The sequence below is a fragment of the Melozone crissalis genome, unplaced genomic scaffold (genome assembly GCF_028551555.1).
Source record: "Melozone crissalis strain CALT ecotype California unplaced genomic scaffold, PUWL_Pcris_2 ptg000033l_1, whole genome shotgun sequence".
Classification (NCBI taxonomy): domain Eukaryota; kingdom Metazoa; phylum Chordata; class Aves; order Passeriformes; family Passerellidae; genus Melozone; species Melozone crissalis.
The window spans coordinates 11,866,835-11,893,886 of record NW_026535811.1 but is presented as its reverse complement, the minus strand read 5'-3'; the positions used below and the strand labels follow the sequence as shown (position 1 = coordinate 11,893,886).

Sequence of the window (27,052 nt, the reverse complement as noted above, 5' to 3'; positions counted from 1 at the left end):
GATTAAAAAAAAAAAGAAAAGTCAGCTCTCTCTGAAGCCTCGGTGCTGTTTCGAGTCATTATTTCTTCATTTGTTGCAGGAGAGAATTTTGACCAGAGTCCCCTAAGAAGAACCTTCAAGTCCAAAGTTTTGGCTCATTATCCTCAGAACATTGAGTGGAACCCCTTTGACCAGGATGCTGTCAACATGGTAGGTAGAGAAAAACTCTCTTCTCAAATTGTTACCGGCAGTGTTGGGTCTGGAGAGGTCCCTGGGTTGTTTCCAGCCAGCCCTTGTGATGCTCTTGTGGCTGTGCTGCTTCTCCTGGGACTAAGAGCGCTCTCTGGGCATGCTGCATGGAAAGCTGCATGGGAAGAGGTGTTGTGAAAACACAGAATACTTTCAGGCACAACAAAAGCAAAGTGCTGTGTTCCCTCGTTAGTTCTGAGTGTGCTGCGTGATCAAACAAGTCCCAGCAGCATCCCAGGGTCTGGCTGAGAAGGGGTTGGGTCACCTAGCATACCTGTCCCCAGGTAGGAAAGGGGGAAAACCAAGGAATTTTTAAGATCTTGATATCCATTTGAGGTTTTGGAGTACAAAACACCTGGATTGTGCACACAAGGGAAAGAGGAATCTTTATGAAGCTGGAATTTAGCTAAACCACAGCTTTTGCTGGTCATCACTTTTGATGGCACCTCTGCACCAGTACATCTCCTGTACATCTCTTTCCTCTCAGTTGTATTTGATGTGAGCATCTGTGTGGCTGAGCCCCATGGACTGGGAAAGGAGGGGGAAAACAGTTCCTGGAGTGGAGGCACTGACAGCTGAAAGACTGATAATCCACTGGGAATTTTTCTGAAGAACTGGTAATTAAAGGATGATTCCAAAATCACCAAAGCACTTGTTAAGAACATAACCTGACAAAGACAATAGATATTTGAGCTTCCCAGTACAAAAAATGCCATATGCTTCTTAATTTAAGGGTAATCAATTGTTGTGACAGTAACAATGAACAATATTGTAGCTGTTTTCAAAAATGTGAGTTGTGTCTAAGTCAACATTGGAAAATTAGGGAGGGCCTTCCCCCAGTCTAGGTTAGATGAGCTTTGCACTTGAGGAAGGCAGGACAGCACATCACCTGCTTCAAAACAGAGTGACCTCATTGTGTGGTGCAAGTGAGAAGTCAGGAGAATCTCCTGGCCCTCACCCAGCAGATGGAGAGGTGGGGGATACATAAAACCCACATTAAGTTGGCTTTTGCAAATGCAAAAGATGCATTTGGAACTTCTCTGCAGTCATGAAGATGTAGAAATCTGGAGTTCATCTCAATTTCCACTGAATTTTATTTTTAGCTTTCTAACAGATATTTAACAGGAAAGCACAGGAGCTGGAAGCAGCAGTGACACAGAGAGCTGGTACTGTGGCACTGCACTTGCACAGAAGGGCAGAAATGAGCCTGGCCTCTCCCTCTGCCTGCTGACAGCTGGGGATTTCTGTCTCCTGCTTCCAAATGTGCACTGCTGGATTTGGGGTGGTATTTAGGCTGGTCTCCCCATCACTGTGCTGATAGAGGAGGCATGAAGGATTCAGAGCAATGCTTTGTCAGCAGTTAAGATGGTAATAGCTCAACTGCCAAGGTTATTTATGCCTTTTAGTTCTGCCTTTGCGTTGGGGGAGTTCCAGTATGAAGTAATGAGGGGTGTGCAGCAGGAATCAAGCAGCTGGAATTGCTGTGTTATTTGTCTCTCACATTACAGTGGAGAATGTCTAATATTCGTGAAGTGTGATCACAGTATTGGACAAAAATGGAATGCTAAAACCAGCAAGAGACCTATTAGAATAATTGAACTGAGCTGCCTTGAACACATCTTTCATTTGCAATGTGTCTTGGAGAAAAAGAAAGCATTTACTAACAGCAGCAGTATTTAATGATCTTTTAAATTATCTTTTGGAAAACTTCTTTATTGTTTTGATCTGAAACATCATTTTAAGTAATACCCACCTCCACGGAATCTCTTGAGGCAATTATTGGCCTTTCTGATCTTGCCTTGCTGTATTAGTTCTGCCTATGTGTTTGCTTTATGTGAGCTTCCAGAAGCAATTTTCCTCAGAGAAGAAAATGCATAAATCCTTGAAGGGTAACTTGTGAGAACTCTCTTTGCTGGATGCCTAAGGAATTTCAATTGCCTTCTGGAACCATCCTGTTGTTTTAAAAATAGCCCCCTGAAGTTCCAAGCAATCAAGCTGCAAAGGAGTCATGTTTTCTCTCTGTTTCAAAGTATATGTCAAAGTACAGAGTTCCCTTTAATAGGAAATTGTCTCTCCCCCTGCTGCTTTTTGTGATTTTCCCTGCCTACCCGTACCATGTTCTGTGGCCATTCTGCAAGTGTTGTACCAAACTAAAGTTCTCAGTAAAGAGATACAGAAATTTTTAGAATATGAGCTTCCTATTCTAGCCCTCTGGTTCATCAAGGTATATAAATCTTTGCTGTATTTCTGAAACTCGAGGAAGCATTATCTGTTTAATGTCTCATGTACTGAAATAAAAGAACTAGAGGTTCCCTGGTGGAATTTGAAGGAGCAGGCTTTAACACAAACAAAAGCAAAGCATCTTTCTCTCTACCCCCTCGCCCACAGTGGGGTTTAGGTGTGGAGCTTGCTGCCACAGAATGTTGTGAACATGAGGAAGATGTAGAGGCTTAAAAAGTGAAATGAAGGATTTAGTGGAGAAGAGGTGAGCCAGTGCTGGTGAGGAGTGGTCCAGAGGGGACCTTTGGGTCAGAAATACCTGCAAATGATAATGGCTGGGAAAAGGAGGGAGGGATTATAAGGGCGAGTGTGTCCTGCCTCTGTGCTTGGAGGAAGGGTATCTCCTGCTCAGGAATTCGGAGACTGATTATGGATTAGCTGATACCTCTTTATCTATCCTGATGCAGCTTCCTTTTGTTTTTACAAACCACCTTGGTTATAAGCCTTATTGCAAATCTGGTGTAATTCCACGGTGTTCTGCTGATGGATACCTTTAAATACAAATTAAATGAAACCAAAATCCTGTCCTTTGATCAGTAATCTTGGATAGTTTTCAGTGTTTAGACAAAGATGCAGTGCAGGTGACCGACTGTGTTCTCAGCATTAGTGAGCCAGACTCATACCAGCAGGCTAAAATTTCACCCCCCTTAGCACATCCCAAGCTTCTCCCAACACTCTCCTGTGGCATGTGTGACACAGATGAGATGGGAAGTGATTGATGTCCAGGGCCCTAAGATGAAAGTTTTCATGCATTAACCACAAATTCAAAGCTTTCTGTATTGCTGGAAAATGATTACAGGCTCTTCCTTTTGATCTTAGCTTCTTAAGTGACTCCTGGTCATTCCTCCTGTCTCGGTTCTTCCTATCATCTTTTTTTTTTTCCCTCTGCTTTTTCCTGTGTCCTCTTATAGGTCTAACAACAGCAGGAGTCTCTGGGCCAAGGTTTGCAGCCAGGGTCTTAAAAGGTCAATATTCTGCATGTGTCAAGTTGTGGTTGAAACTTAATAGATGGGCATCCCTTTGTGTGTGCTTACCCACTACATAAAGGACAAGGGAATAATAATTAAGGCTTGGAGGAAATTTATTTAACCAGCCTTCTGAAACAGTCTCAGCTGATCTGAATTTCCCTGATGCCTATCTGTGCCTGATTGTAATAGTATATCTAATTTGCTTGTCCAGGTATTTTTCTGTAAAGTGAAGAAAATTCAGTCTCTGATAGCATTGAGATTTAAGCCTATGATTTCAGCCTGGTTGGCTTTGATAAGGCATACAGCCATCATTGAAAGCCCACATTCTAGAAATAAATTTTTATTAAGCTAGCCTGCCAAAAAGTGAGGTTAAGAGAGATATTTATTGTGGAAAATAAATTTAAATAAAGTGTGAAACAAGAATTTTTACTACTTCTTTATTGGAGAAGCCTTAACCATGGCACTGCTGTTAATGCCTCAATAAAAAAGCTCTTGAATAAAAATGTGGCTGCTCTTCAGAAATAATTCAAACTGCAATTTCATGGTTTGTGTCAGCAAAACCCATCAATTGAATTAAGTTGTTCTGCCAACTCCAGGCTACTTATTTCCTTACACATTACCTTTTTGAGCAATACATAAGAGGTGTCCTAGATAATTTAGGGGCCTGATGGCCTGTTGTGGAGTCTGGACCACTTGCCTAATTCCCAGCTTTACCAGGCTCTTGAATGGACTCTGCAGGGTGCACTGCTGAAGTTCAGGGTAGGATGTGCCTGAAAAATTATAGTTATTTCTTCTGACCTCTTCCAGCACCACAGGAATTTACTCCTGCTCAAGGTGAGACATTAGGGGATGCACTCAGTTGTGCCTACGTTCACATACCGTGGTATAGTTGGCTTCTACTGTTGCCTTTTCTGAAAAGGAACACTTTGGAGGTTCTCCTTCTCTTCTTTCCTTTTATTTCTTCAGATGGTAAAAATAAAGCTATAGTCCTTTGTTTATAAATATACTTATTAAACTAGAACATGAGCAGTTTCCTGCTGATGCACAATTCACACGAGTTTTGCTGGATGTTTGTTATTTTGTGTTAGATGGTTGATAGCATTCCCAAAGAATGTCTGGAAAAATGCCTTGATTTATCACTAGGGCCATGCTTCAGAGAAACACCCAGTGTAGCAGAATCACTGCAAGGGATTTTGCTGAGTGGTAAATCAAAAATGAGGCTTTCATAGATTTTGGGTGTTTCCCTTCCTGCCCCTCCTTTTATCCAGTCTAAGCTATTTGGTAGCACTTAGAGAAGAAAGTAAATGTAATAGCTGCCAGTCAGCTGGGGTTTGGTTTGTTTGTTGTTTTCTTCCCCCAGAAAATTAGGGAAGATCAAAGAATTCCAAGAAGTCTATGTAATTTAAATCCAGTGGTATAAGATGCTTCCTTCACTCTCTGATTTTAGAGTACTGTGGGCATATATATGCAAATGAGAGCAGAGCTGGATGTTTTTATGATGCTTAAATAAATGGCACAAAGACCATTCAGTAGTGAAAACAGTTTTAGCAAGTAATGAAAATGAGTTGTAATGACTGAATGGATGGATTATTTTGGAGGGTGCTTTCCTTTCTTCAGTCATGTCTCCCTCTTAAGTAGCATCAGTCGTTTTGTTCTTGGATACTTTATTTTAAAACTAAGTGGCTTGTTGTGATGCAGGGGATGAAAGAATGTGCCCGCACAGCAAAAACAGCAAAATAAAATTGTGTCTTGGGTAACTCTGTCTATTTCTTTTCTCCTCTCTTAGCTGTGTATGCCCAAGGGGCTGTCCTTCAGGACGCAGGCGGACAACAGGGACCCGCAGCTGCACTCGTTCATCATCACCAGGGAGGACGGCTCCCGCACGTACGGCTTTGTGCTCACCTTCTATGAGGAGGTCACGAGCAAGCAGATCTGCACGGCCATGCAGACGCTGTACCAGATGCACAATGCAGAGCAGTACAGCAGCGTCTGCGCCTCCTCCTCCTGCAGCATGGACTCCCTGGCCAGCAGCATCGACGACGCCGACGCCACGTCCCTCGCCAAGCTCCAGCGCTACAACTCCTACGACATCAGCAGGGACACGCTCTACGTCTCCAAGTGCATCTGCCTCATCACCCCTCTGCCCTTCATGCAAGCCTGCAAGAAGTTCCTGATCCAGCTCTACAAGGCAGTGACCTCCCAGCAGCCTCCGCCTCTGCCCCTGGAGAGCTACATCCACAACATCCTCTACGAGGTGCCGCTGCCGCCCCCGGGCAGGTCGCTCAAGTTTTATGGGGTTTATGAGCCCATCATCTGCCAGAGACCTGGCCCCAATGAGCTGCCCCTCTCTGACTACCCTCTGAGGGAGGTCTTCGAGCTGCTGGGCCTGGAGAACCTGGTCCAGGTCTTCACCTGTGTTCTTCTGGAGATGCAGATCCTTCTGTACTCGCAAGGTGGGCGCTCATCCAGCAATGTCTGTTTCCAGCAGGCAGTTCCTGGGCAGCTGCAGCCACAGGAGCTTGTAGCATTTCACGTTATATGGAGCTAAGGTTGATTTTTTGAAATGTGAGAATGCATTGAAAAAATGAGAGAAATGAGTGTGTCCTAATGAAAGCACTAAATAATTGTTTCCTCCAGGCAGTCTAGGTGCTGCTTGTTTAATTATGCATTGTATTTATCACTTGTGGCAGCTAGCAATAGAATACATTCGATTATTATCCTCACACTGCCCTTGATCATGCAAGACAGCATGAAATTAATCCTGTCTTCTTCAGAAATACCAGCAGAAAATAATACATCTTGCAGAAGACACTCTTGCTGCTACTTTGTTTTTCAAATTTCAGCAGCATATTGAAGTCTAGTGTAATTTCCTGCCTCACATACGATTGATATGTTCTTGTTAAAACACTGTTTTAGCACTTGGAGGCTAAATATTTAATGGTGGGTTTTGAAACTGAGTGGAACTACTGGTCATTCCTTTTTTAGTCCCTTGTATTTGGGAATGTTGCTGACAAAAATGCAGTTGGTCAAACATGGGCAGAAGTTGCTTGCACAGAGCCTGTCCATGTTCCATGTTGAAGTGTGCCAGAAAGCTTTGGAAAATCTGGTTTTGAAAACCTTTTCTCTTATGGTTGTGTCTTTCTGTAATAGTGCAACACTCTGCTGCAGGTTTGGGGAATCCTGACTTAGCACTGGGCATGCTTTGGGATTTTACACTCCTATTACTGTTTCCTCTAGGATGTGGGTTCCTGTCAGTGTGGCCCTGGTGCTTTTGGATGGCAACATGTCAAGGTCAAGTTTTCCTGCTGACTTTCAAGGGGACATTCAGACTTTTTGGGTGTTCCTCTAAGTCTCACTGGAAGCCTGTCCATATAATTTGCATTCTCAGATGACATCTGTGATTCTGGCCCTAAATTAGGAAAATGTGCGTCAGGGAAACATTTTTCGGGGTGGGAGGAGTCGTTTCATCAGAGGAGAATGAAAAACCTGGAGCCAGGATGCCTTTTCGTGAAAAGAGGAAAAGATGCTGAACACCTAGGGCTTGTCACGAGAAGTGGTTTGAGCAGCAGACAGCTTGAAATGGAGCAGGGAGAGAGGATGGGAAATGGTCTAAAATGGGTTTGGATAATAAACCCTCAGGTTCCAGAAGGGATCACTTGGGTTTGTCATATAAAAGAAAAGGTCAGGAAGTGTGTAATAGTAATGCTAATAACTAAATGACTGAGAATGGGGAAGAATGTTCAGGGAGGTAGAAAAAGGGTAGTTCTTCTGCAAATGACTGAATTCAAAGGGTTGATAGTTCTTTGCAGAGCTCTTCTCCACATGGACTCCAGGGGTTTGCTTTCAAGAACTGAAAATGAAAGGTTTTATCTTCTCTCAGTTTGAAGTGTGAGCAGAAATCCTGCTGTTAGTTTTGATTAGGCTGCTTTTCCCCTCCCTCCTGCTTCTCTGTGTGTGTGTGCAGTTATCCCCTTTCTTCCTCAGTTTGAATCATGCTGCCTTTGCCACTTTGCACTGGGGTTTGATATTAAACAGCAGCACCACTGAAATGCTTCTCACCCATCCCTGCTCATTGACTCAGTGAGAACTGGGAATGTTTTTTTTTCCTTTTTTCTTTCTCACTGAAAGATAGCAGCATTAGGAAAAATGTGCTTGTCAGGTTACATTTTGGTAATATTTTGTGCATGTGGAGAGCAGCCTCTGTAAGCCTTACTTTTGTAATAGTCATTGAGACAGATACAAAGTATGTGCTAAATAATTTTGACTCAGCCCTCATGTCCGGGAGTTAGATAAATGTTGTTCTTCCAATTACTGGTTGTAATTTAAGAGTTTACTTGGTTTATTTGGTTTCATTGTGTAGGGTTTTTTTAATAGAAAAGTGAGATAGTGAGAAGTAATCCTTTCCACCTTTCAAATTTCAGAATTTTTTCATTCCCCTCTCTCTTCTGTTTTGGATCTAGGGATGTCCTTGACATGGCTTTTACTTGCCTATCTAATATAGACACAATTTGATGGTGCATGGGGGAAAGTATCTAGCTGTGTTAGGGAAATTCTGTGATTATGTAAATAGCAGCATAATACTGGTTCCCAGAGGTGAGGAATGTTTAGTGGAGGGCAAGTGCAAAGCCTCAGTTTTGGCATACCCTGATAGCTGAGTTCTTGGCTAATTGTGCACTGAGGCTTCTTTTAAATGTCAGTCTTTCAATTCCTGAAAAAGAAAACAGCAGCTATTTTCCGATTTGAAATAGAACCAGCCTAGAATGTACCAAAATCTGCTCTTTTCAGCTTTGAGATTGTGGTATTTTTGGGGTCCCCCATGCCAGGAAGGAAATGATGACTCTGACTCCATATTCTTGGAAGGCTAATTTAGTATTTTATGATATTATAATTAAGAATGCTATACCAAAGAAGAGAGAAAGGATACATACAGAAGGCCTAACAAGATTCTAATTGAAACTTGTGACCCTCTCCAGAGATCTGACACAGCTGGATGTGATTGGTTGTTGAGTAAAAACAATTCACATGAAACCAATCAAACAATGGCAAGTTGGTAAACAATCTCCAACCACATTCCAAAGCAGCAAAACACAGGGGAAGTGGATCAGATAGTTATTGTTTTCATTTTTCCCTGAGACTTCTCAGCTTCCCAGGAGAAGAAATCCTGGTGAAGGGATTTTTCAGAAAATGTGATGGTGACATGAGATCCATCGAGGAGAAACATTTTTTAAACTCCCTAGTTCTTTCAAGGCAAAAGATGAAAAGGCTTTGGCTGACGTTTCTCTTGTTCCAAAATAACCAATGAGAGAGGCATTTTGCAAGTTCACCCTTCTTTGCCTTTCTGCTTTAAAGAGGGGTGGACTCATTGGAATGCGTTTCCAGAGGCCTGGTCTTGCTGCAACCTTCCCAAACTCAGTGAGAGATTAGTAGAAGGTCCTCTGGTTGCAATTTCAAGCAAGGCAGCATTATTTACACAAAATCACAATTCACTGACATCATGTAATACTCAAGAAATCAGAGCTGGAGCAAAACCTACTTCAGTTCACTAAACTATTTCAGTGAGAGCTGCTGTTAACGTGTATGGGAAATGTAAGCTGGCTTTTTTGTGGTTCTCCTGTTGGAAGGAAGCTTTTCATTTAAGCTTGTCAAAAATGTAGTTCTTCTGTAGAATAAAGGCTTCTTTTGGAAAAGGAAGTGAAAATATAAATTGTTTCACAACCCCAACCGTACAAAGAAGCCTAGCTGATAATAACGGCAGTGAAACACTGGCACAAAGGTTGCACAGAGTCTGTACTGGCTTTTCTGAAGTGATTTTTCTCAAGGGAACTAGGAGTTGAGGATGAAAAAGTTTATTTTTAACCCTGGGGCATAATGCTTCCAGCAGCCTGAACAAAGGCATCTAAGTCAATGAAGAGGTGAGGGTGTTGGGTGACTTTATCCAGCTTGCCCTGGATGTGTTCCCAGCGTGATACGGGAGTGTCTGGCACAGTTCTGCCTTGGGGACAGGAGCAATGAGTGGCTGTTTGTGCCATGGCTGCTACAAGTCCTCTTTGGGTTTCCAGTTGCACTGATGATGGTGTGTTAGGGGTGACTGGCGCCCCATCCCTTGGGAAAATGCAGGGATTGCAGTGGATTGTAACTTCACTTTACAGCTGTGGTGGTCGAGCAGAGGGCTGAAGAGAGACTGGCAGCAAAGAATGATGAGCTCATTTTTGAAGCTGCTTTGTTCCCGTGTATTTTGGACTGCATGGCTGAGAAACTGGCAGAGACCTGTGCTTGCACCAAGTCTGAAAAGATGAGCACTTAGTGCTCCTGGAGACTGTGTGGACTTCCAGGGAGTTAATCACAACAGCTGCTGGTGGGAAGTGCCAACTTTGGTCTGCAAAGGTGGTGTGGAAACCTGTACCTGAAATCACCTTCACTATATTAATTCCTGCGCTTCAGGTTCTGCGTACAGAGAATATTTTTATTCCTTCCTTCTGCATAAAGATTAAATAGGGCAAGTTTTCAACATTTGAGCTTTGAAAGCCAAGGGGAGGGATTAGATATGCTTTCCCTGCAATTCTTCAGGATGCAGTCTTTGCAGTGCTCTTGTAAGTGCCCTTCATTCAGAGCACAGCTCTCCCGTGCGACTGTGCAGATGGAAGGTCTTGCTTATGTCCACTCTTCAATTGCTACTACAATTTCCAAAGGATAAGTAACAAAACATCACTGGTGTGGGATTCCTGCTGGAGAGAGATGAATTAAACTATGAGCTCTGTGGAAACCTCAGCAATCCATTTTGTATGTCTGCCTTTCAAGGGATTTAAGCATGAGAGGGAATGTGTGGATGAGACAGAGATAAACTTCTTAGAGCTTAGGCAGTTTCTACTCATTATAATTTTGAGCATTTTCCAAGTTGTTTTTCCAAGGGCTTGAGTAATTGCTCCTCCAAGATTGAAATATTCTTTACATTATTTTTTTTTGATCTTAAAAATTGCAATACAAATGACTATGCATATATAAAGTCATTGCCTAGAAAGCGTAGTGTCTGAAATATCTTTCTTATGAGGTCTGTTTTGGGGTAGATTTTTAAAAACTAATACATGCATAATGTGTTTGCCTTTTAAAGTGTTTTTACATCAAATAGTTACATGGAAAACCTTTGCTCTTCTACTTATTATTTAAACAGCTGCCCTCCACACTAATATTCATCCAAATCAGTGGAAAGCTATTGCAGAGAACCAATTATATGGGGACAAAATCTGTGTGCTGTGGAAGAGACATGGGTTTATGGCCTCAGTAGAACTACACTCAGAGGCTGCAGTGCATGTTTCCCTGGAAAAAAGACAAGTAATTATGTAGAAAAATCAGAGAATGACATATAGCCTTCCTTTTTAACTTAGGTGAAATGGCAAGATTGTTTTTTAATTAGAAGTTGCTCAATTTTGTTAGCTGTCGGTATGACCTGAAAGGTGAAGCTTTTAAAGCATCTGGAAAAAGGAGAAGGAGCTGGTTCAGGTCTGTGCCACAGCCCCACGCCTGTTTGTGTTCACAGTGAGCTGTAAAGGAGATAGGGCCACTGTTTTAACTGCACACACACACACCACAACCTCTCCACTTTATTTTGTTTTTAACTTGGATCCTATTCTTTTCCACAATGAGACATCTTTACCTTTTCAGAATGAGGGGAAGAAAGTTAAATCAGGCCTTTACATGGCAGTTATGGCAAATGCCAGGTAAATAACATGGCAGTCTAAAGTGATCATGACCAAAGTTGTTCCCTGCTGGACCCTTGTGTCCTCCCCATCATCTTGCTGCTGGCTGGGGAGCCTGTTCTGCCCCAGCACCATGGGAGAGAGCAAGGGGCTCCCTGTGTGCTCAGGAGCACCTTCGTGTGTCCTGCTGGCACAGACCTGTCAGCCTTGGCACAGACTTTTGCCCTTTTCTCAGAGATTCAACCATGCTGGTAATGGAAGCTAATTCTTGGGATGGCTCTTAATCATAAATTAATTCATACTGAGCCACTGATAGCAGGCTGGGACATAGTTAAATTATACAAATGGAAATGTATTGAAGCAGAAGCTTTTAAAATTAAGTATTGGCCAACAAGGAAAAAGGGTTAGGACTGGTCTGGTGAATATTGCCCTTGGGATGTTTCCCTTGGGGCAGAGCTGAGCCCCAGTTTGAGAGGCTGATTCTTCAGGCAATTAGATGCAGGTTTGTCTTGACCCTTCTGTTTAAGAAAATATGTATTTTCATATTTGCATAAATTGCCCTTCTGCTTTCATCATGTAACTGATGTGCTGCATCTCTCCCTGGTGAATGCACCTTTCCTTTGGGGTGCCAGGGGTCATTTCCTCAGGACAGGCTGTTGGTCACAGCCCCATGTCGTGGCACCTGCCCAGGTTCCCTGAATGCAGCACTGCTGCAAGGTGATTTCTGCAGTGAATAAACATTTCCTGCACCATTTTTGTGTATTTTGTCTGAACATCTCTTGAAAGTCACCAGGACTGGCTTGTCAGTTGTCACAGCTGCCAGCAGGCAAATCAGATGAAAGGTGGAAGCTTCCAGGGCACTTTGATGGCTGTAGCCCTTGTGTGTGCTGCTTCTGTGGAGCTGTTGAGATCTGATTTGAAAACCTTTGCTTTCATAAACAATTTTTGTCTCCAATGTGAATTTCAGATTTAGTTTTTCATCTGCAGTGCGCTTTATATAAACATTACAGATCTGAAGGTACCCAGACCCAGGACGGGTCTGGTTTGAAGCTGTTCCTGACTCACACTCGGAGCTCAAAGGAAAAGAAAATACTTTTATTTTCCAGTTTTTTCAATGTACCTGGCTCATCTAACTCACATCTTGTTACCAAAAAAAAAAGAAAAATAAAAGGCAGTTGCATAACAATTACTTATAATACTTGGACTGAAGAGGTAGCATGTGGAAAAACTATTAGTTGCAAGAATGCTTTAAAGCCTGTTCAGGTGTTTCCCTCTAAAGAATTAGCTTTATTCATTCAGGTTCATTAATGTTTTTCTTTTCTGTTTTTGGTTTGCTTTATTTTGTTTACAGACAATTGTTTCGTGCATATTGATAAGGTACTCTTTGAGAATGCCATCTGATTATCATCTTCCAGGATGCATTTTTAAATATGTGGCTTTGCAAAGCTGCAGTTATCCTTTATGTGTGTTCTAAAAGCAGCAGAGCAAAGGAAGTGGTGTCCAGGTAACTCATCTCTTCAAATGCTTTCAAGTGCTTTCAAAATGTATGTGAAGTGAGACTTCAAAAGGAAAATAAAGAAGCAGTCTATTTTTAAAGCCTTGGACTGGATTTAGAGGATCCAGGCTGTGACTCCAGCTCTGTGGTAAGCTTTCTGCCCTACCTTTGGTAGGTTACTGGAACAGAGAGTTGGAAAATGGCCAAGTTGTGCTTTCATCAGGGGGGCTGGAGGTGTTGAAACTGGAGTAACAGTGCAGGAACACCATTTCTGGGGAGAATGAGTGTGTGTGCCCTTACACATGGCTTATGCACAGAGTTCCTGTGATTGGCAATTTGCTGAGGAGGTCCTGGGTGAAATCCTCTTCTGTTTGACTATGATAAAGATTTGAATCTGTTTTGAGGGTAGAACCTGTATGTGGTCTTAGCTCTTTGGAGCAGGGGTAACACTGATGTCTTTTTGCCTTCTCAAAGGATCTTGGTTTTGCTCTGCTGCAGCATGGGAAGGATTTTGAGATGTCAGACTTTTGTGGCAGGAAAAGTAATTTTTATGTTGAGCTTTGTGAATTGCTTAACATCTCAGAGATTCTTTCCCCAGTATGTATAATGAAGAGAAGATTATTCTGTTTCTTCAGTCACTGCCTGTGTTTTAACTTTAAGGTCTTTGGGATAGATATTTCTTACTGATTATTGTCCTGTTAGTGCGTTATGGAGAGTCAACACCAAGACAAAAAAAATGTCAAGTTTTGTCCTCTCTCAGAAAAACATTTGTAGGGAACTGATGTTCAAGTGCTGGAACCATTTCCATCTCCAGCAGAAAACAGTGATTGGGAATTCTACAGGAATATCTCAGGGTGTGCATTTTAAGCACTGTGTCTTGTGAGCCATGTGAATTTTACCAGAGCTGGGAAAGGCACGGCTGAAGATGGTGCTGGAGCAGCAGAGCTGCCAGCCTGCAGTGGAGCAGGTTCCTGCAGCCCTGGCATGTCCTGCACAGGGAGTTGAGGTGCTTGGCCAGGATCCCCTGGAGGATGGTGCTGGAAAAGGGAGGTGGATCCAGAGCCTTTGAGCTTGACTCTGCTGCCCTCTCCTTCACTTGCTGAAAAGGCTGTGTGAGAGACAACAAACACTGCACCACATCCTATTGTAAATGCTGTCTCACCAACAAGGGGAGAGAATGATGCATCCGACTCCATGTTCTCAAAAGGCTCATTTATTTATTTTACTATATTATATTAAAGAATACTATACTATACTAAACTAAAGAATACAGAAAGAATACTTAATAAATGCTAAGAAGATAATAATGAAAACTCGTGACTCTTTCCAGAGTCCCAACACAGCTTGGCCCCAAATGGCCAATGATTGAAAACCACTCACAACAGAATCCAATGAAACAATCACCTGTGGGTAAACAATCTTCAAACACATTCTACACAAGCACAACACAGGAGAAGCAAATGAGATGAGGATTATTTTCCTTTTCTCTGAGGCCTCTCTAGCTGCCTTTCAGCTTCCCAAGAGAAAAACCCTGGGCAAAGGAATTTTTGCAGAGAATGTGAATGGCACAATATCCAGCTAAGATATTAGGAGGCAGTGGTTGCAGTAGAAGCCCCAGGGACCGCTTTGCCCTGGGGTTCTCCTCCTTGAGCATTTTCTCTTGGAAAACGTTCTGTGAACAAATTAGAAACGGAGCTTTGAACATGAAGAGTCTTAGAATAATTTTGGTTGGAAAAGACCTTGAAGGTCAGCTCCAGCTGTGAACCTAACACTGCCAAACCCACCACTCAGTCATGTCTTTAATTGCCATATTTACATGTCTTTTAGATGCCTCCAGGGATGGTGACTCAACCCCTTCCCTGGACAGCCTCTTGCAATGCTCAGCAATCCTTTCAATGGAGAAATTTTTTCCTAATATCCAATCTAAACCTCCCGAGGCACAACTCGGGTTTTCCTCAATCTACTATTTCCAGGTTGTCCTCAGAAGCCACGTAAGTTTCCCTCAAATGATGATAGGTACAAGAATCTCTCCATCAAAAATTATTTCAGACTTTATATGATAGGTGTCCAACCTTGTACAGGCTTTAAAGTATGTAAAAAGTAATTAGAGTTTGGATTCTTTAAACAGATGACAAAAAAATGTATTTACAGATTTTTGTATATTATTTTTCTGGAGGAAACTGGAACTTCCCTCTCTTCAGTCAAAACTGCTGTGTATGTAAACATTTTTTATCTGCTAATCACTGACAAGCATTGCTAAATAATAACAGCCTAATAATTTAGTCATCACTAGTTTGTTTTTTTTTTTTTAATCAGCTTTTCTCATAGTAAATTGGTTGCAAAATTTGTGCTAGTGACCATGTTAATATTATCAGTAGCACTAGAGAAAAGTCAGCATGGAATTCCAGAACTGAATGCTCTTATCCAAAATGATCCTTGCAACTTTTCTGCCAAGACCTCTTTCTTCCTGTGGCTATGTAGATCAGGATGGACTTTGAAGCTCTTTCACAGACTAGGACGTGCTGCTTTTTCTATTTCATTTTTTTGGTCTTTAAAGCTTTCAGAGTTATGGAACATTACGAGACTCCTAAGCCTCTCCAAGTAGGGATTATAACTTGAGTTTGTGGAAGTGATCTTCAGCAAGACAGGGAATGCACAAGTGTGGTTGTAGGCCATTGCATGGGCAGGGATTCATAAGTGACTGATCTGAGCTGGGAGTGTTTTAGAGGTGTAACCTTGAGACTGACTTGTGTGCGTGACAATAATTTTGCAGGCTGACTGAATAGCTATTAGTAAGACAAGATGAAAAACGTTTTTGCCCTGCCAGCTGACCTTCTGCAGATTGTGGCTGGTTTTCCACAGAGAGCTGCTAGCAAGGAGAATGGGTGATGCAATTTGTTGTTGTAATTTGCATTTTTATTCAAGAACATCTTCCCAGTGACCTCCTAATGGCTGAGCAGTGTCAGATGACAGCGCTTTTGCTGCTCTTGGTGTCTGCCAAGGTCTCGGGCTGGGATGTTCAGGAAATGGGAAGGGTAAAGCTGGGCTCCTCTCCAGGCAAAAGCAGTCGATGGGGCTGTAGGAAAAAGCCTTCTCACCTGACTCAGAACCAGGGGGTTCATCCAGGTATCTTTCATCTGCTGGAGTGAGGCAGAGAGGATTAGGAGAGATGGGCAGCAACCCAAGTGTTACCCAGGGTCTGGGTCTAGCCTCCGTGAGAGGGAAAATCTTGTGGTTGTTCAAGCCAGAGCTTGTGTGACTTGCCTGGCACTGATGAGGCTTGGGTTTGAACATTGCCATGCAGCTTACAAACCCAGGGATCTTCACCTTTTCCAGATGGATGGTCTGCAGTTTGAGATTTGCTGTATGGATGACTGTCTCTTTAAGACCAGTATGTGATTTATTTATTTACAGTAAAAATTTGTGCTTACTTTATCATTTATATTAATAAATATCATTTATATTAATAAATATCTTGTGCTATTGCATCATGCCAGCTGGATATTTGATAAATAATTTGCTGTTACCCAAATTCTGACACATTCAGCTCAGCTGGACCAAAAGAAATTTTAATTTAAAATAATGTACTATGTGCTTACTAAAATCAAAATATTGCAAAGCAATGAACTAGTGGGTTAAAGACAAATTTGGGAAACTAACATAATATAAATACACTAGCTGTGCAGAATATATTTGAGAACTAAATTTATATTGGGCTTCTGTTTGGATTAAACTTAAAAGCACTGCTTTTATATACTTAGGGACCGTAAACTAATGCTGTTGTGTGGCCAAGATAAGTCTTCTGGAAAGTACACTCAGCTTTGGAAATAGAAGGCAAGTGGAGCAGAAGCAGGCAGGCAGGAGCAAGCAAGAAACCACAATGTTTCCTTGAAATCCACTTCTTTCTCCTCTTCTTCCCATATAAAAATACATGCTTATTATGGATTTAGAGTATTATTATCCTATACTACAGACAGAAGTTTTGGTATCTTTTTAATAAACTAATTTAATGACAGAATAGATCTAGATAAGGTATGAATATCTACACTCAGCTGTTTCTTTATGGGAGGAATGAGTTTTAACAGATTTAAATAACATTTAAGGTTTTGAACTTCTGTATTATTTTACAAACAACATCTTGCCATATAAACGTGATTTCTGTCTTGTGAATTAGGGTATTATTATCCTGTACCAGAGACAGAACTTTTAGTATCTTTTTAATAAACTAATTTAATGACAGAATAGATCTAGATAAGGTATGAATATCTGTGGTCAGCTGTGGGTTTTTTTTTTTTTACGGGAGGAATGAGTTTTAACAGATTCAAATAATGTTTAAGGTTTTTGAGTACTGTATTATTTTCCAAACAACATCTTACCATATAAACATGGTTTCTGTCTTGTTTTGTTACAGATGTCCTTGCCAAACTCATCTCAAAAGCAGAACACAGGGAGATAATTCAATATCTGCCTTTCTCTCCCATCTCTAGATTATCAGCGGCTGATGACGGTGGCAGAGGGAATCACAACGCTGCTCTTCCCGTTCCAGTGGCAGCATGTCTATGTCCCCATCCTTCCTGCCTCTCTCCTGCATTTCCTGGATGCTCCTGTTCCCTACCTGATGGGGCTACAGTCCAAGGAGGGAACCGATCGCTCCAAGCTGGAGCTGCCTCAGGAGGTCAGTGTCCATATTTGGGGGCTGTCTTGAAATGTCTGACCAATAGGTGTGTGAATTACTGCTGGGAAACAATGCCTGCTGTTGGGAGGCTTCTCTGGCACTGTGGATACTGATTGCCAGCAGCAGTGGCCTAGTAGGGAGGTCTCCACTGCCCTTCTCGCTCCATTTCTGAATTTATGAGCACTACTTAATGTTTTGATTTCTAAATGCTTCTCTTTCTCCTGTTTGTGGTGACAAAGCTGAAATTTTGTCAGTTTTCCCTACATCATGTGCTCCACCAGGTTTTGTTACTCCATCAGTGTCACAGTCCTACTGACAGAGGGCTAAAGAGCATTTCATTGGGGGAGGATCTCGATGGGTCTGGATCTCAGGTGCAGTTGCTAGATGGTGTAAACCTGTCCCACAGCTGGTGAGGAGCTTCCCATGTCCTGCCAGTCCCATCCCATCCGTGTCTGAGCCCGTGTGTTCCTGTCTCTTACTAGACCAGAGTCCTGGCCTCAAACAAGCCAGGCTTGCATTAATACTGTGCCTGTGAACCACTTAGAGAGGAGAAAAAAAAAAAGGAAGGAGAGGTCATCCTCTTAATCTCAGGGTTAAATGGAGGTGATGGTGGAGAGTGAAATGGAGATTTTTCTCCTCAAAATTTGATGAAAGTGGTTAAAACTGCTTCACATTTTAAGCTGGCCATACAGCAGAGTCTTTGGGATATGGCTCACCTGTCTGCATTCCAGAGGGTGACTGGAACCAGAGCATGCCATGTGCTTTTAAACTTAGGTTTCTTCTTAAAATCAGTGGGAACCCCAAAAGTACCTGTTCATACTGGCAGTAATATCTCCTGCCAGTGGCTGTGCTGAGGGGACCCTCCTGGGGGCAGAGCCCTTAAGGATTCCAAATACCTGCTCTGATTGAGAAGGCAGATGGGAACAGCAGCAGAGGAGAATATACAGGAGTGGGAGTTTTTGTGTGGAAATGGAGAGATAAACACAGGGCAGGGGAAATAGAATTTTTAATAAAAGTCTATTTTACACACTGCATGAAGGTGGCTGAGTCAGCCTTGGTGGTATGGAACTGCAAATCAAGTTTTACCTCCTGGATACAGTGACTGAAGCACATGAAATCTGCGCTGGTGTGGAAGCAAGGCTGCTATCTAGCTATGCTCCCCAGTAAAACCATGCTAATATTACATAATTGCTGTGATTTTTTAAATTATTAGTCACATGCTTTTGGTTAGCAGATTAAGCTGTCATTTTCCTTAAATTAAAATTTTAATGTGACAGTATTTAGTATTGCAGTATCGTTGGAATAACAAATATCACCAGGGAGAGAAGATGAAGAGTGGGGTGGAATCTGCCCCCTCCGTGATGTTTAACAAATGAGTGAAAAATATCAGCATTTATGAATACCACAGGTCCAGTAACTGTGAGAGAGGGAAAGAAAGAAGACACATTGAACAGGAAAGATCTTGAATCTCAAATACCTTTAGACAATAAAAAATAAAAATACCCTCAGCGAGCAGTGATGAAGCGCTGTTCACATCAGCATTCCTTTATTGTTCAGGCCAGGGGCTAGCTTTTCAAGCTCTTGCTCTAAATATAAACCATTTGTTTGTTAGAGATAAAAATTCTAACAACTGGCCATTATGCTGTCTTAAGGTTACTAATCTCCCTGCATTAACTTTAATCATCAGATGTTTTTGAAGAGAGAAGTGAGACCAATTCCCCAAGGGTTTTCTGAGTCTAAATCTCATTTTTCAAATTTTGTAAATGATATGCAGAGCTGAAATTAAAAAGCCTTTGAAATGAAATATTGATAGATAAGAAGGCAGTCCCTGAGCTAAAGAACTGTACTGATGCATACCACAGCTGTGTAATAGCTATGTAGTTTAATCAAATTGTTTTGTGTGAAGAAATGCATTTGTTTGTACAGGCTAAATTTAATACAAAAAAGCTGAAGGGACACTTCTCCTTTACCAGGTGAATCCTAATATGTTTTAAAGTATCTGTGTGAAATGTGATTAATGTTAATAAACATGTCCCTGAAATATCCAATATATTATAAACATATTTGTTGTGGAATGTATTGTCTGGCTGAAAATTAACCTCTCAAAAATGAAGGAAAACAAATGATTTATCTTCACATAACCTGAAGATTAGTCTAGGGTGTTTGGTAAGAAGTAAAGAGCACTAAAAGTGCCTGAAAGAAGGCAGAGGAGCTGTGCTAATGGCCAAATCAGACTAACAAAGACCTGCTGCTGCCCTGTGGGTTTTCTGCGTCTCCTGTTCTGCAGTTTTATGCCAGGATAAAACACATCAGAGCTCAGCACCTTGGGAATCTGACCTGGTTTAAGATTTTACTCAGCACAGTGCACTCAGACAGCAAATTTTAGATGTAAGCCACCATTCAGAAGATCAATTACTGTTTTTCATTCCGCTGTTAGTCCTGAGGGTGCATTTGCAATGTAATTAATTTTTATGTGGGGTTCTTCTATCCCTCCATTGACACTTACCTAGTAAAAGTATCTGCTCTGCTAGATTAATGCCTTCACTTAACTTTAATCTTACAGGCTGAGATCCATCTCCATTCATGGCAAAGCCACGAGCACTCTCTTTAAATCTCAGGCAGAGGAATTGCCAGTGTTAAAAGCCTCCATGGAAACAGGGGGTCAGGGGAGTGGGGAGACAAGACAGCTTCTAGTGGACAAGCTGTACTCAGACATAATCCCGAAGGATTTCTGTGGGACCCTCTTTTGTAGTTTTGCTTCAAGCAGCATCATCTTTCTCACTGAACATCTCATTTCCTGGTAGCTCAGCTGCAGAGGCTTCTTGCAGTTGGGTCCTGGTAAAATAAATGTGCCTGTGAGATGCAGTAATTCACACAAAGGGTATTTGCATGGGCTGAGAAGTAGTGCTGCCCTTCCTGCTTGGTGGTGTGTCCCTGGCTGCTCTGGGAGGGTATATGAAATCTTTGTAGTGGAGAGTTTGGGGTCTGCATGTCCTAGGGAAACAAGAGAATGCAGGAGCCTTTATTTGTCATCCAGCTGACCCTCAGCTTTAGTGAAGTCAAGAAATGTCACAGGCTAGACAGCACAGCTAAAGTGTCCTGCATACGTGTGCAGGATACACATGCACCTTCCTTCTGTCTGGGAGAAAGGGCTACATTGCAGGGGAACCTGTTCAGTGCTGAATGTCCATTTTTAAACTTTTGTTTGTATTTCAGGCAAACTTGTGCTTTGTGGACATTGATAACCATTTTATCGAACTGCCAGAGGAATTCCCGCAGTTCCCCAACAAGCTGGAGTTTATCCAGGAAATCTCCGAGGTTCTCCTGCAGTTTGGAATCCCTCCAGAAGGCAACCTGCATTGCAGTGACAGTGCCACCAAACTCAAGAACTTGGTTCTTAGTGACCTGGTGAATGACAAGAAGAACGGGAACATCCCCAGCAATGCCCTCAACATGTACGAGCTGCTGAAAGGCAACGAGACCATCGCCCGCCTGCAGGCCCTGGCCAAGAGAACGGGCGTGACCATGGAGAAAATGACCATCAGCACCCCCCTCACAGAGGAGAAGGATGGGAAGCTGTCCGGTGAGGAGCTGGAGCTGAGGGACTACAAACTGAACGTGCAGCTCCGCGAGGTTTTCGCCAACCGCTTCACGCAGCTGTTCGCCGACTACGAGGCTTTCGTCATCCAGGCTGCCCCCGACATGGAGTCGTGGCTGACAAACAGGGAACAAATGCAAAACTTTGACAAAGTAAAGATAGCCATGTCTCCATCTAAAAGGGGGAGGGAGGATAGCTGTGTTTGTGTAAATATAGCCCAGGCTCTCTTTGGTCTGCCGTTCCTCATCTGCCTCCCTGCGAGATTTGTCCGTTTCCATTACACAGGGCCAGATCTCCTGCCAGAGTGAATTGGAGCGCATCCACTGAGCTGTTCAGAGCCATCCTGGCATGTACAAACCGAGCTGGCAGGCTTCTGCCCAGCTCATGGCGCTGCTCCTGTGGGCTTGGTGGAAGGGTAGCAATGCAAAGTGACTTCTTTTTCTCTCTTTCTTTCTTTTTTTTTGATTGTTGGGAGGAGAGGTGCACACTTGAGATAAAACCAAATCTAGTCTTTCATTTTTCCTAACCTCATGGTAGAGGTTTTGGTAATGGGTGATGTTGTTCTGAAAAAGGTTGTCACTTACAAAGTATTGTTATGACTCCATTGTCATTTATGCATAAGAGGGAAAAGGAATCCCTTGAGATTACAAATGGGGATATAAATAGATGAGGATAGCAAAAAGAATGGGAAATGTTGGGAAGCTTGCCCAGCTGCTGAGTGACCCTACAAAGCAGATAGTATTCTTAGCCATCATCTTTTTTAGGTCCAAGTCCTTCTCTAAGGAAAAGGTTAAGAGGATGAACAGTGAGGAACAGACTAAATACTGATCTGAGTCAGTTTTTGATTTACAAAAATTGCTGCCATGTCTTTTATTGGTTTGTTTGGTTTTGGCCATTAAGCAGTGCAGCATTCAAAAGGATGGGGTAGTTTAGGCAGTGTCTGCTAATGTTTCTGCAGTAAAATGGGCTGTAAAGTTTAGGGTTTTCAAAGCTCAGTTAGAGATTTAGGCACAGTCAATTGTAATTGGAAATTCGTGATTAATTGCCCTGTGTAACATCACTGAGGAGCATCAGCTGAAGAGCACTGTGCACCCCTTTATACATGTGACACCTCAAGTGATATGGTCCCAGGCAAGGATGCCCAGACCAGAGGTCCCACGGAGACACATGTGATGGTTTGCCATGCATTTCACAGGGTTTATTCCTGGGCGGGGAGGCTGCTAGGTTCTTTAAAAAAGCAGGCAGCATGAGCACTACTTTAGTAACTCGATATCCCTTTGTTCCAGCTGTCACAAAGCCTCCCTGAGTGCTTATTTCTTACAGTTGTGAACCAAACCCCTTTGCAGATGGGTTCATAGCTCTCTGAGAGGTATTTCTGCAGTGGGGAAAACCTTGTCCAAGCCTTCCTGCTGGCTGCTGGAGCAGTTCTCTGCTGAAGGATGGCTGGGCACATCAGTGCTGGGCATGAACGTGGCACTAATGAGCTGTTCTGTATTTCAGGCTTCCTTCCTTTCGGACCAACCCGAGCCTTACCTCCCATTCCTTTCACACTTCATTGAAACACAGATGTTTGCAACCTTCATAGACAATAAGATCATGTCCCAGTGGGAGGAGAAGGACCCTTTTCTGCGAGTTTTTGACTCCAGAATTGAGAAAATAAGGCTGTATAATGTCAGGGCCCCTGCACTGCGGACATCCAACTACCAGAAATGCAGCACTCTGAAAGAAGCAGGTATGTTCAAATAGGCTGGTAAAATAGTCACAAGTACAGTGTCAGCTACCAAGAAATATAGGTCCTCAGTCATCTGAGTGTTGCAGTTGAAGTCCTAGAGCTACCTGAGGAGGACTCAGCAGTGTCCTTATCTCATCTCAACAGCAACTTTAGCATGCTGTTAAACACCAGAAATGGCAGGAGCCTTTACCTTCTCTTTGAGCTCTCCTGGGCTGGTGCCTTTGATAAAATCAAGCCAAACCCAAATGGAACTGGTTCACAGTTTCTCATTTCAGGCAGCTCCTGTTCCTTTTCCAGGAGAGCTTTCCTTCACCCTGGTGGTGGGACCAGTGCCAGCCACACGGAAGAGTCAAGCCCTGGTGTCTGCTCCACTGGCTTTGTCCCCCCCTTCCATAAAAAGACATTGTTTTGCCTTACACCATTTGGTTAGAGCAGCAGGGGATGCTGGGTGGGGATGTAATCCTGTGTGGCATATTTAGTACCTCCAGCAATAGATGTTCAGTGTTAATGAACAATACACTGTACTGAAGGATTGGATTTTTTTTTCTGTTACTGTCACAGGATGCCTTTCCAAATTATGAATTTGAATTTCTTACTTAATACTTGTGCAAGTATTTATTTAATTTCTAAGTAATACAGGGAAATTATCCTCTTAAATTTGTTGGGACACATATTACTAAGATAGGGCAAACATCTTTTTTTCTTTTTTTTTTAAACTCCTTCGGTGTTTTACTTGCTACTTGCTGTAAACATGTCAGAAATAGAAATCTGTGTCTGTTTAAATTTTTCTGTCTAAACCCAATTCTAATTTGCAGGTCAGCTGTCTATTCAGCGTCTAGTTTTGGCAGATATTGTGGCACCAGAACCTCATATTCTGTCTTGTGAAAAGCAGCAAACTGATAGTAATATCAATTTTCCTTCATATTTACCATTCACAGTATATGTGACCCCAGCACTGATCCAGCACCTGTTTGTTTAACTATTTTTGGAACTCCTCAAATCCTCTGACCCCACACCACCCACTCCTTTTCTCCAAAATGGAACCATACAAAGTGATTTTTACTTTTTTTAGAGGGGAAAAATACTTGCTGAGTTTCTAATGATAATGTATGTAAATCTTGTGACAGCTTCTTTCCCATCACAGTTTTATAAAGCAGGAAATGAGTTATATGTTGTTCTTAACAAATGGAAAACAGATTTAGCTTCCCCGTTTTGCATATGTATTCTGTAGCTGTGATACACTGAAGGAACAGGCCTGCCCGTTAATAGATGGGCTGGAAAGAGTTGAATATTAAAGTTGCTAATTAAATGCTGAATTCACCCATACACCTCCTTTCCCAAGTTCTTCACAAGTTAAGAAGGTGACAGTTTAATTTTCATTCTGTTTGAGGTTTGAGATTGAAACCCTCAAATCCCTGAAGCAAAGGATTGAACTGCTTTAGTTTTAGTGGAGCTGAGATTCCTGGGGAGCCCTCTCTCATCTTACCATAGACTTCCCTATTGCCAAGAATCTGCTCATCCTCCTGATGCTGCTCAGGTCTTACTACAGTCAGCTATGCTTTTTGAAGGCCTGTCATCCAGTAAAGGCATATCTAAATTCAGGAAGAGGATATTTATAGTCCCAGATGTTTGCAAAACTCAGGTGTCCCCCCAAAAGCATCTGCCCAGGGAATGTGTCTGGGGCCAAGCAAGGTGCCCAGTCCCACAGGGGTCGCAGCTGGCCTTGGAGGTCTCTGCTCTGCTGAAGAAGCCTTAAAATCAAACAAGGAATTTCAAGGAAAGGTTGCATTGCTGTTATCAGTTCCTAATGCATCTCGTAGGCTCCTGTAAATACCTGCTTGCTTAACAGCTAACTTGCTTGCACCAGTGCTCATTGCGTTGGGTAAAGAAACTAAAAGCAGAATTAAAAACCCTACAGCACAAGTGTCTCCTCACCTCTGAGTGGCAGATTTGTGTCTAAGGTCACCATTTAACTCTCTAGTGGGTTTCCAGGGGTCTGAGTGTGACACAGTTGCTCACCTGTGACTGTCACCTGCAGCCCAGTCCATCGAGCAGCGGCTGATGAAGATTGACCACACGGCCATCCACCCCCACCTGCTCGACATGAAGATTGGCCAAGGGAAGTATGAGCAAGGATTTTTCCCAAAGCTGCAGTCAGATGTCTTGGCAACAGGACCCACCAATAACAAGTAAGTGCAGGTTTTATTTTCTGGATTTAAAAACAGGTTTCTCATACAAATGCTTCACATCATTGGACAGAAGTCCTAATTTTGGGTGGCATACAGCCAGTCTAATGAATGGAAAACTAACAGCTGTTTCCATTTCAGGTTTTTTTCAGCCCTTTTCATGGGTTGTGACTTTTGAAAATATGACCATAGTTTGGGTTATGTCAGGAAGTGTTAGCTGTTTTGGGGAAGATTCCTCACTGCTGTTTTCTATTGAGTAGTAACTACTCTGTCTTCTCATACATAGTTTTTGTTTTCTAATTGGTTTTTTGAGTTTCAAATGAATTGTTTGACTATTTTGCACTAAATACAGTAATTTGGGATCTCAAGGCAAAATTCAGATTCTGAAAGAAATTTTGATGTTGAAACCTTCACACCATGATGTGAAATGAAATTAGTGTCCACTCTCTTCCTTTCTTTTCTTTAGCAGTTATTACCCAACCCAGAGATTTTTGTAGCTCTCTTTCAGTTGCCACTTTGAAATACCCTGGAAGGATAACTTGGTGAGGGTGGAAAGTGTGTGACTCTGTACCTGGGTTTCTTTTTTGAGTCTGAAAAGGTTCTGTGGCCCACTTTGATAAGAGGGTAGTGGTACTTATAGCTGTGGAATTGAGCATGCCATTACATGGTTCATTTACCTAATGCAAAATGGGAACCTGGAGCACTGATACACTTTACAGTTATAATGCAAAGTAAGTGCTGTGAGTTCCTTTATTTTTAATCTTTCTTCATGCAAAACCCATGAATGAGGGGTTTCTCCCTCTTCAAAAGTGAAATATTTGTGCATCACTGATTACAAACTCATTAAATTATCAGCTGAAGCCCTCAGTTTCTGGGAGTCAAAATGTGGGAGCACGGGTAAATCCAAGAGCTTCAAAGGCTACAGTTGTCCAAATGTTAAAGCTACCTCTTGTTTTAGGCATGTGCATGCACACACGCTGCTCTGAGCTTCTGCATGGGGTGCCCACTCAGTTCTATTTAAACACCTTTTGTGCATACCAGTGCTAGCTAAACCCTTTTGAATAACCTGCTAGAAATAAAAATTGCAAATGATAATGAGATCCTTAAGCACTGAATGTTTAAAGAAATAGAGTTCTTTAAAAGAAATTTTAAAAACCCCAGAAGCAACCGCAGAGGAGGAATTCATATTTCGAAGTTCCTTTGGTTTCAGGCTTCTGCAAATGGAGACAGAATTGTATGGGTAATGGTCCTTTGAGGAATGGAGGATTTCTTCATCTTGTGAGATGCTGTATTTAGCAGTCTGGCTCTTATCCTTATAGGTGGGTTTCAATTTCACAGTGTCAGCAACAGTGTGAGTGTGCCTAGCTTGCTTCAAGTTTCTTAAATCTTCTGTGTCTATTGCGAAATCATAGTGAATCTATGAATAAGCATCACTTAAAAATAGTTTTCCTTATGCTCTTTGAGATTTGCTTCCATTAGATTGGTACCTGTTCTAAATTGACTTTAGCTCCTTGAGTGGTGATTTTGATTTAGATCACAGCATGTTTCAGAATTTCTAAGTTCCAAAATCCCGTTACTTACCACAAAGCGATGTCACAGTGACAAATGTTTGGAATTCCTCCAGTTGTATGTTGCCAAAAAGGCTTGTAATTGGAAAATCTCAAGACCATCTGTTTATATCTTTCTTCTGCCTAGTTTTCATGCGAGCAGCTGAGAAGACTCTTTCTCTGCCATTTAGGACATGTAATTCTGCTGATTTTACACCCATGTATAGAACAGCTTTTCCTTGCCTTCTGCCAAAGCAGTGTGACTCTTCTGACCACAAAATCAGCTGAAGTATAGCCTTCCATTAATTTGAATTTCCTAAGATTCTTGGAGATAGATCTAAGTTTTACTTACAGGACTGGAGCTTTGCCTATGAGCATGGGCTAAGAGAACATTCCAGCTACATTTCTAGACTCTTCAGGTGTAGCTATTGTGTGTTTATAATATAAAATTAATGCAAAGGATATTGCTGTGTGGATGAGAATTATTTTCGCAGGCTTCAGTTTTACTTAGCAAATTTTGTCCTGAATTTTGTATGGAAGTGTATTTGTGGGAAATGGGGAATAATTCCCATGTTGCAGTCAATTGTTGCTGGACAGCAGCAAATAAACCAATTCAAAGCTGTTTTAATGAAAAGATGTCCTTAGTGGC

The 27,052-nt window shown here is 42.1% G+C and overlaps 1 protein-coding gene across 1 annotated transcript in view; it reads left to right on the top strand.

Moving 5' to 3' along the window:
- The window catches only part of DENND5B (DENN domain containing 5B), a 104,061-nt gene that overhangs the window by 49,101 nt on the left and 27,908 nt on the right, over positions 1-27,052 (top strand). The window contains exons 2-7 of the mRNA XM_054281954.1: positions 80-189; positions 5,263-5,929; positions 17,153-17,340; positions 20,557-21,090; positions 22,439-22,670; positions 24,709-24,859. Coding sequence (XP_054137929.1) covers positions 80-189; positions 5,263-5,929; positions 17,153-17,340; positions 20,557-21,090; positions 22,439-22,670; positions 24,709-24,859 — 1,882 coding nt within the window. The remainder of the gene's footprint in view (positions 1-79; positions 190-5,262; positions 5,930-17,152; positions 17,341-20,556; positions 21,091-22,438; positions 22,671-24,708; positions 24,860-27,052) is intronic.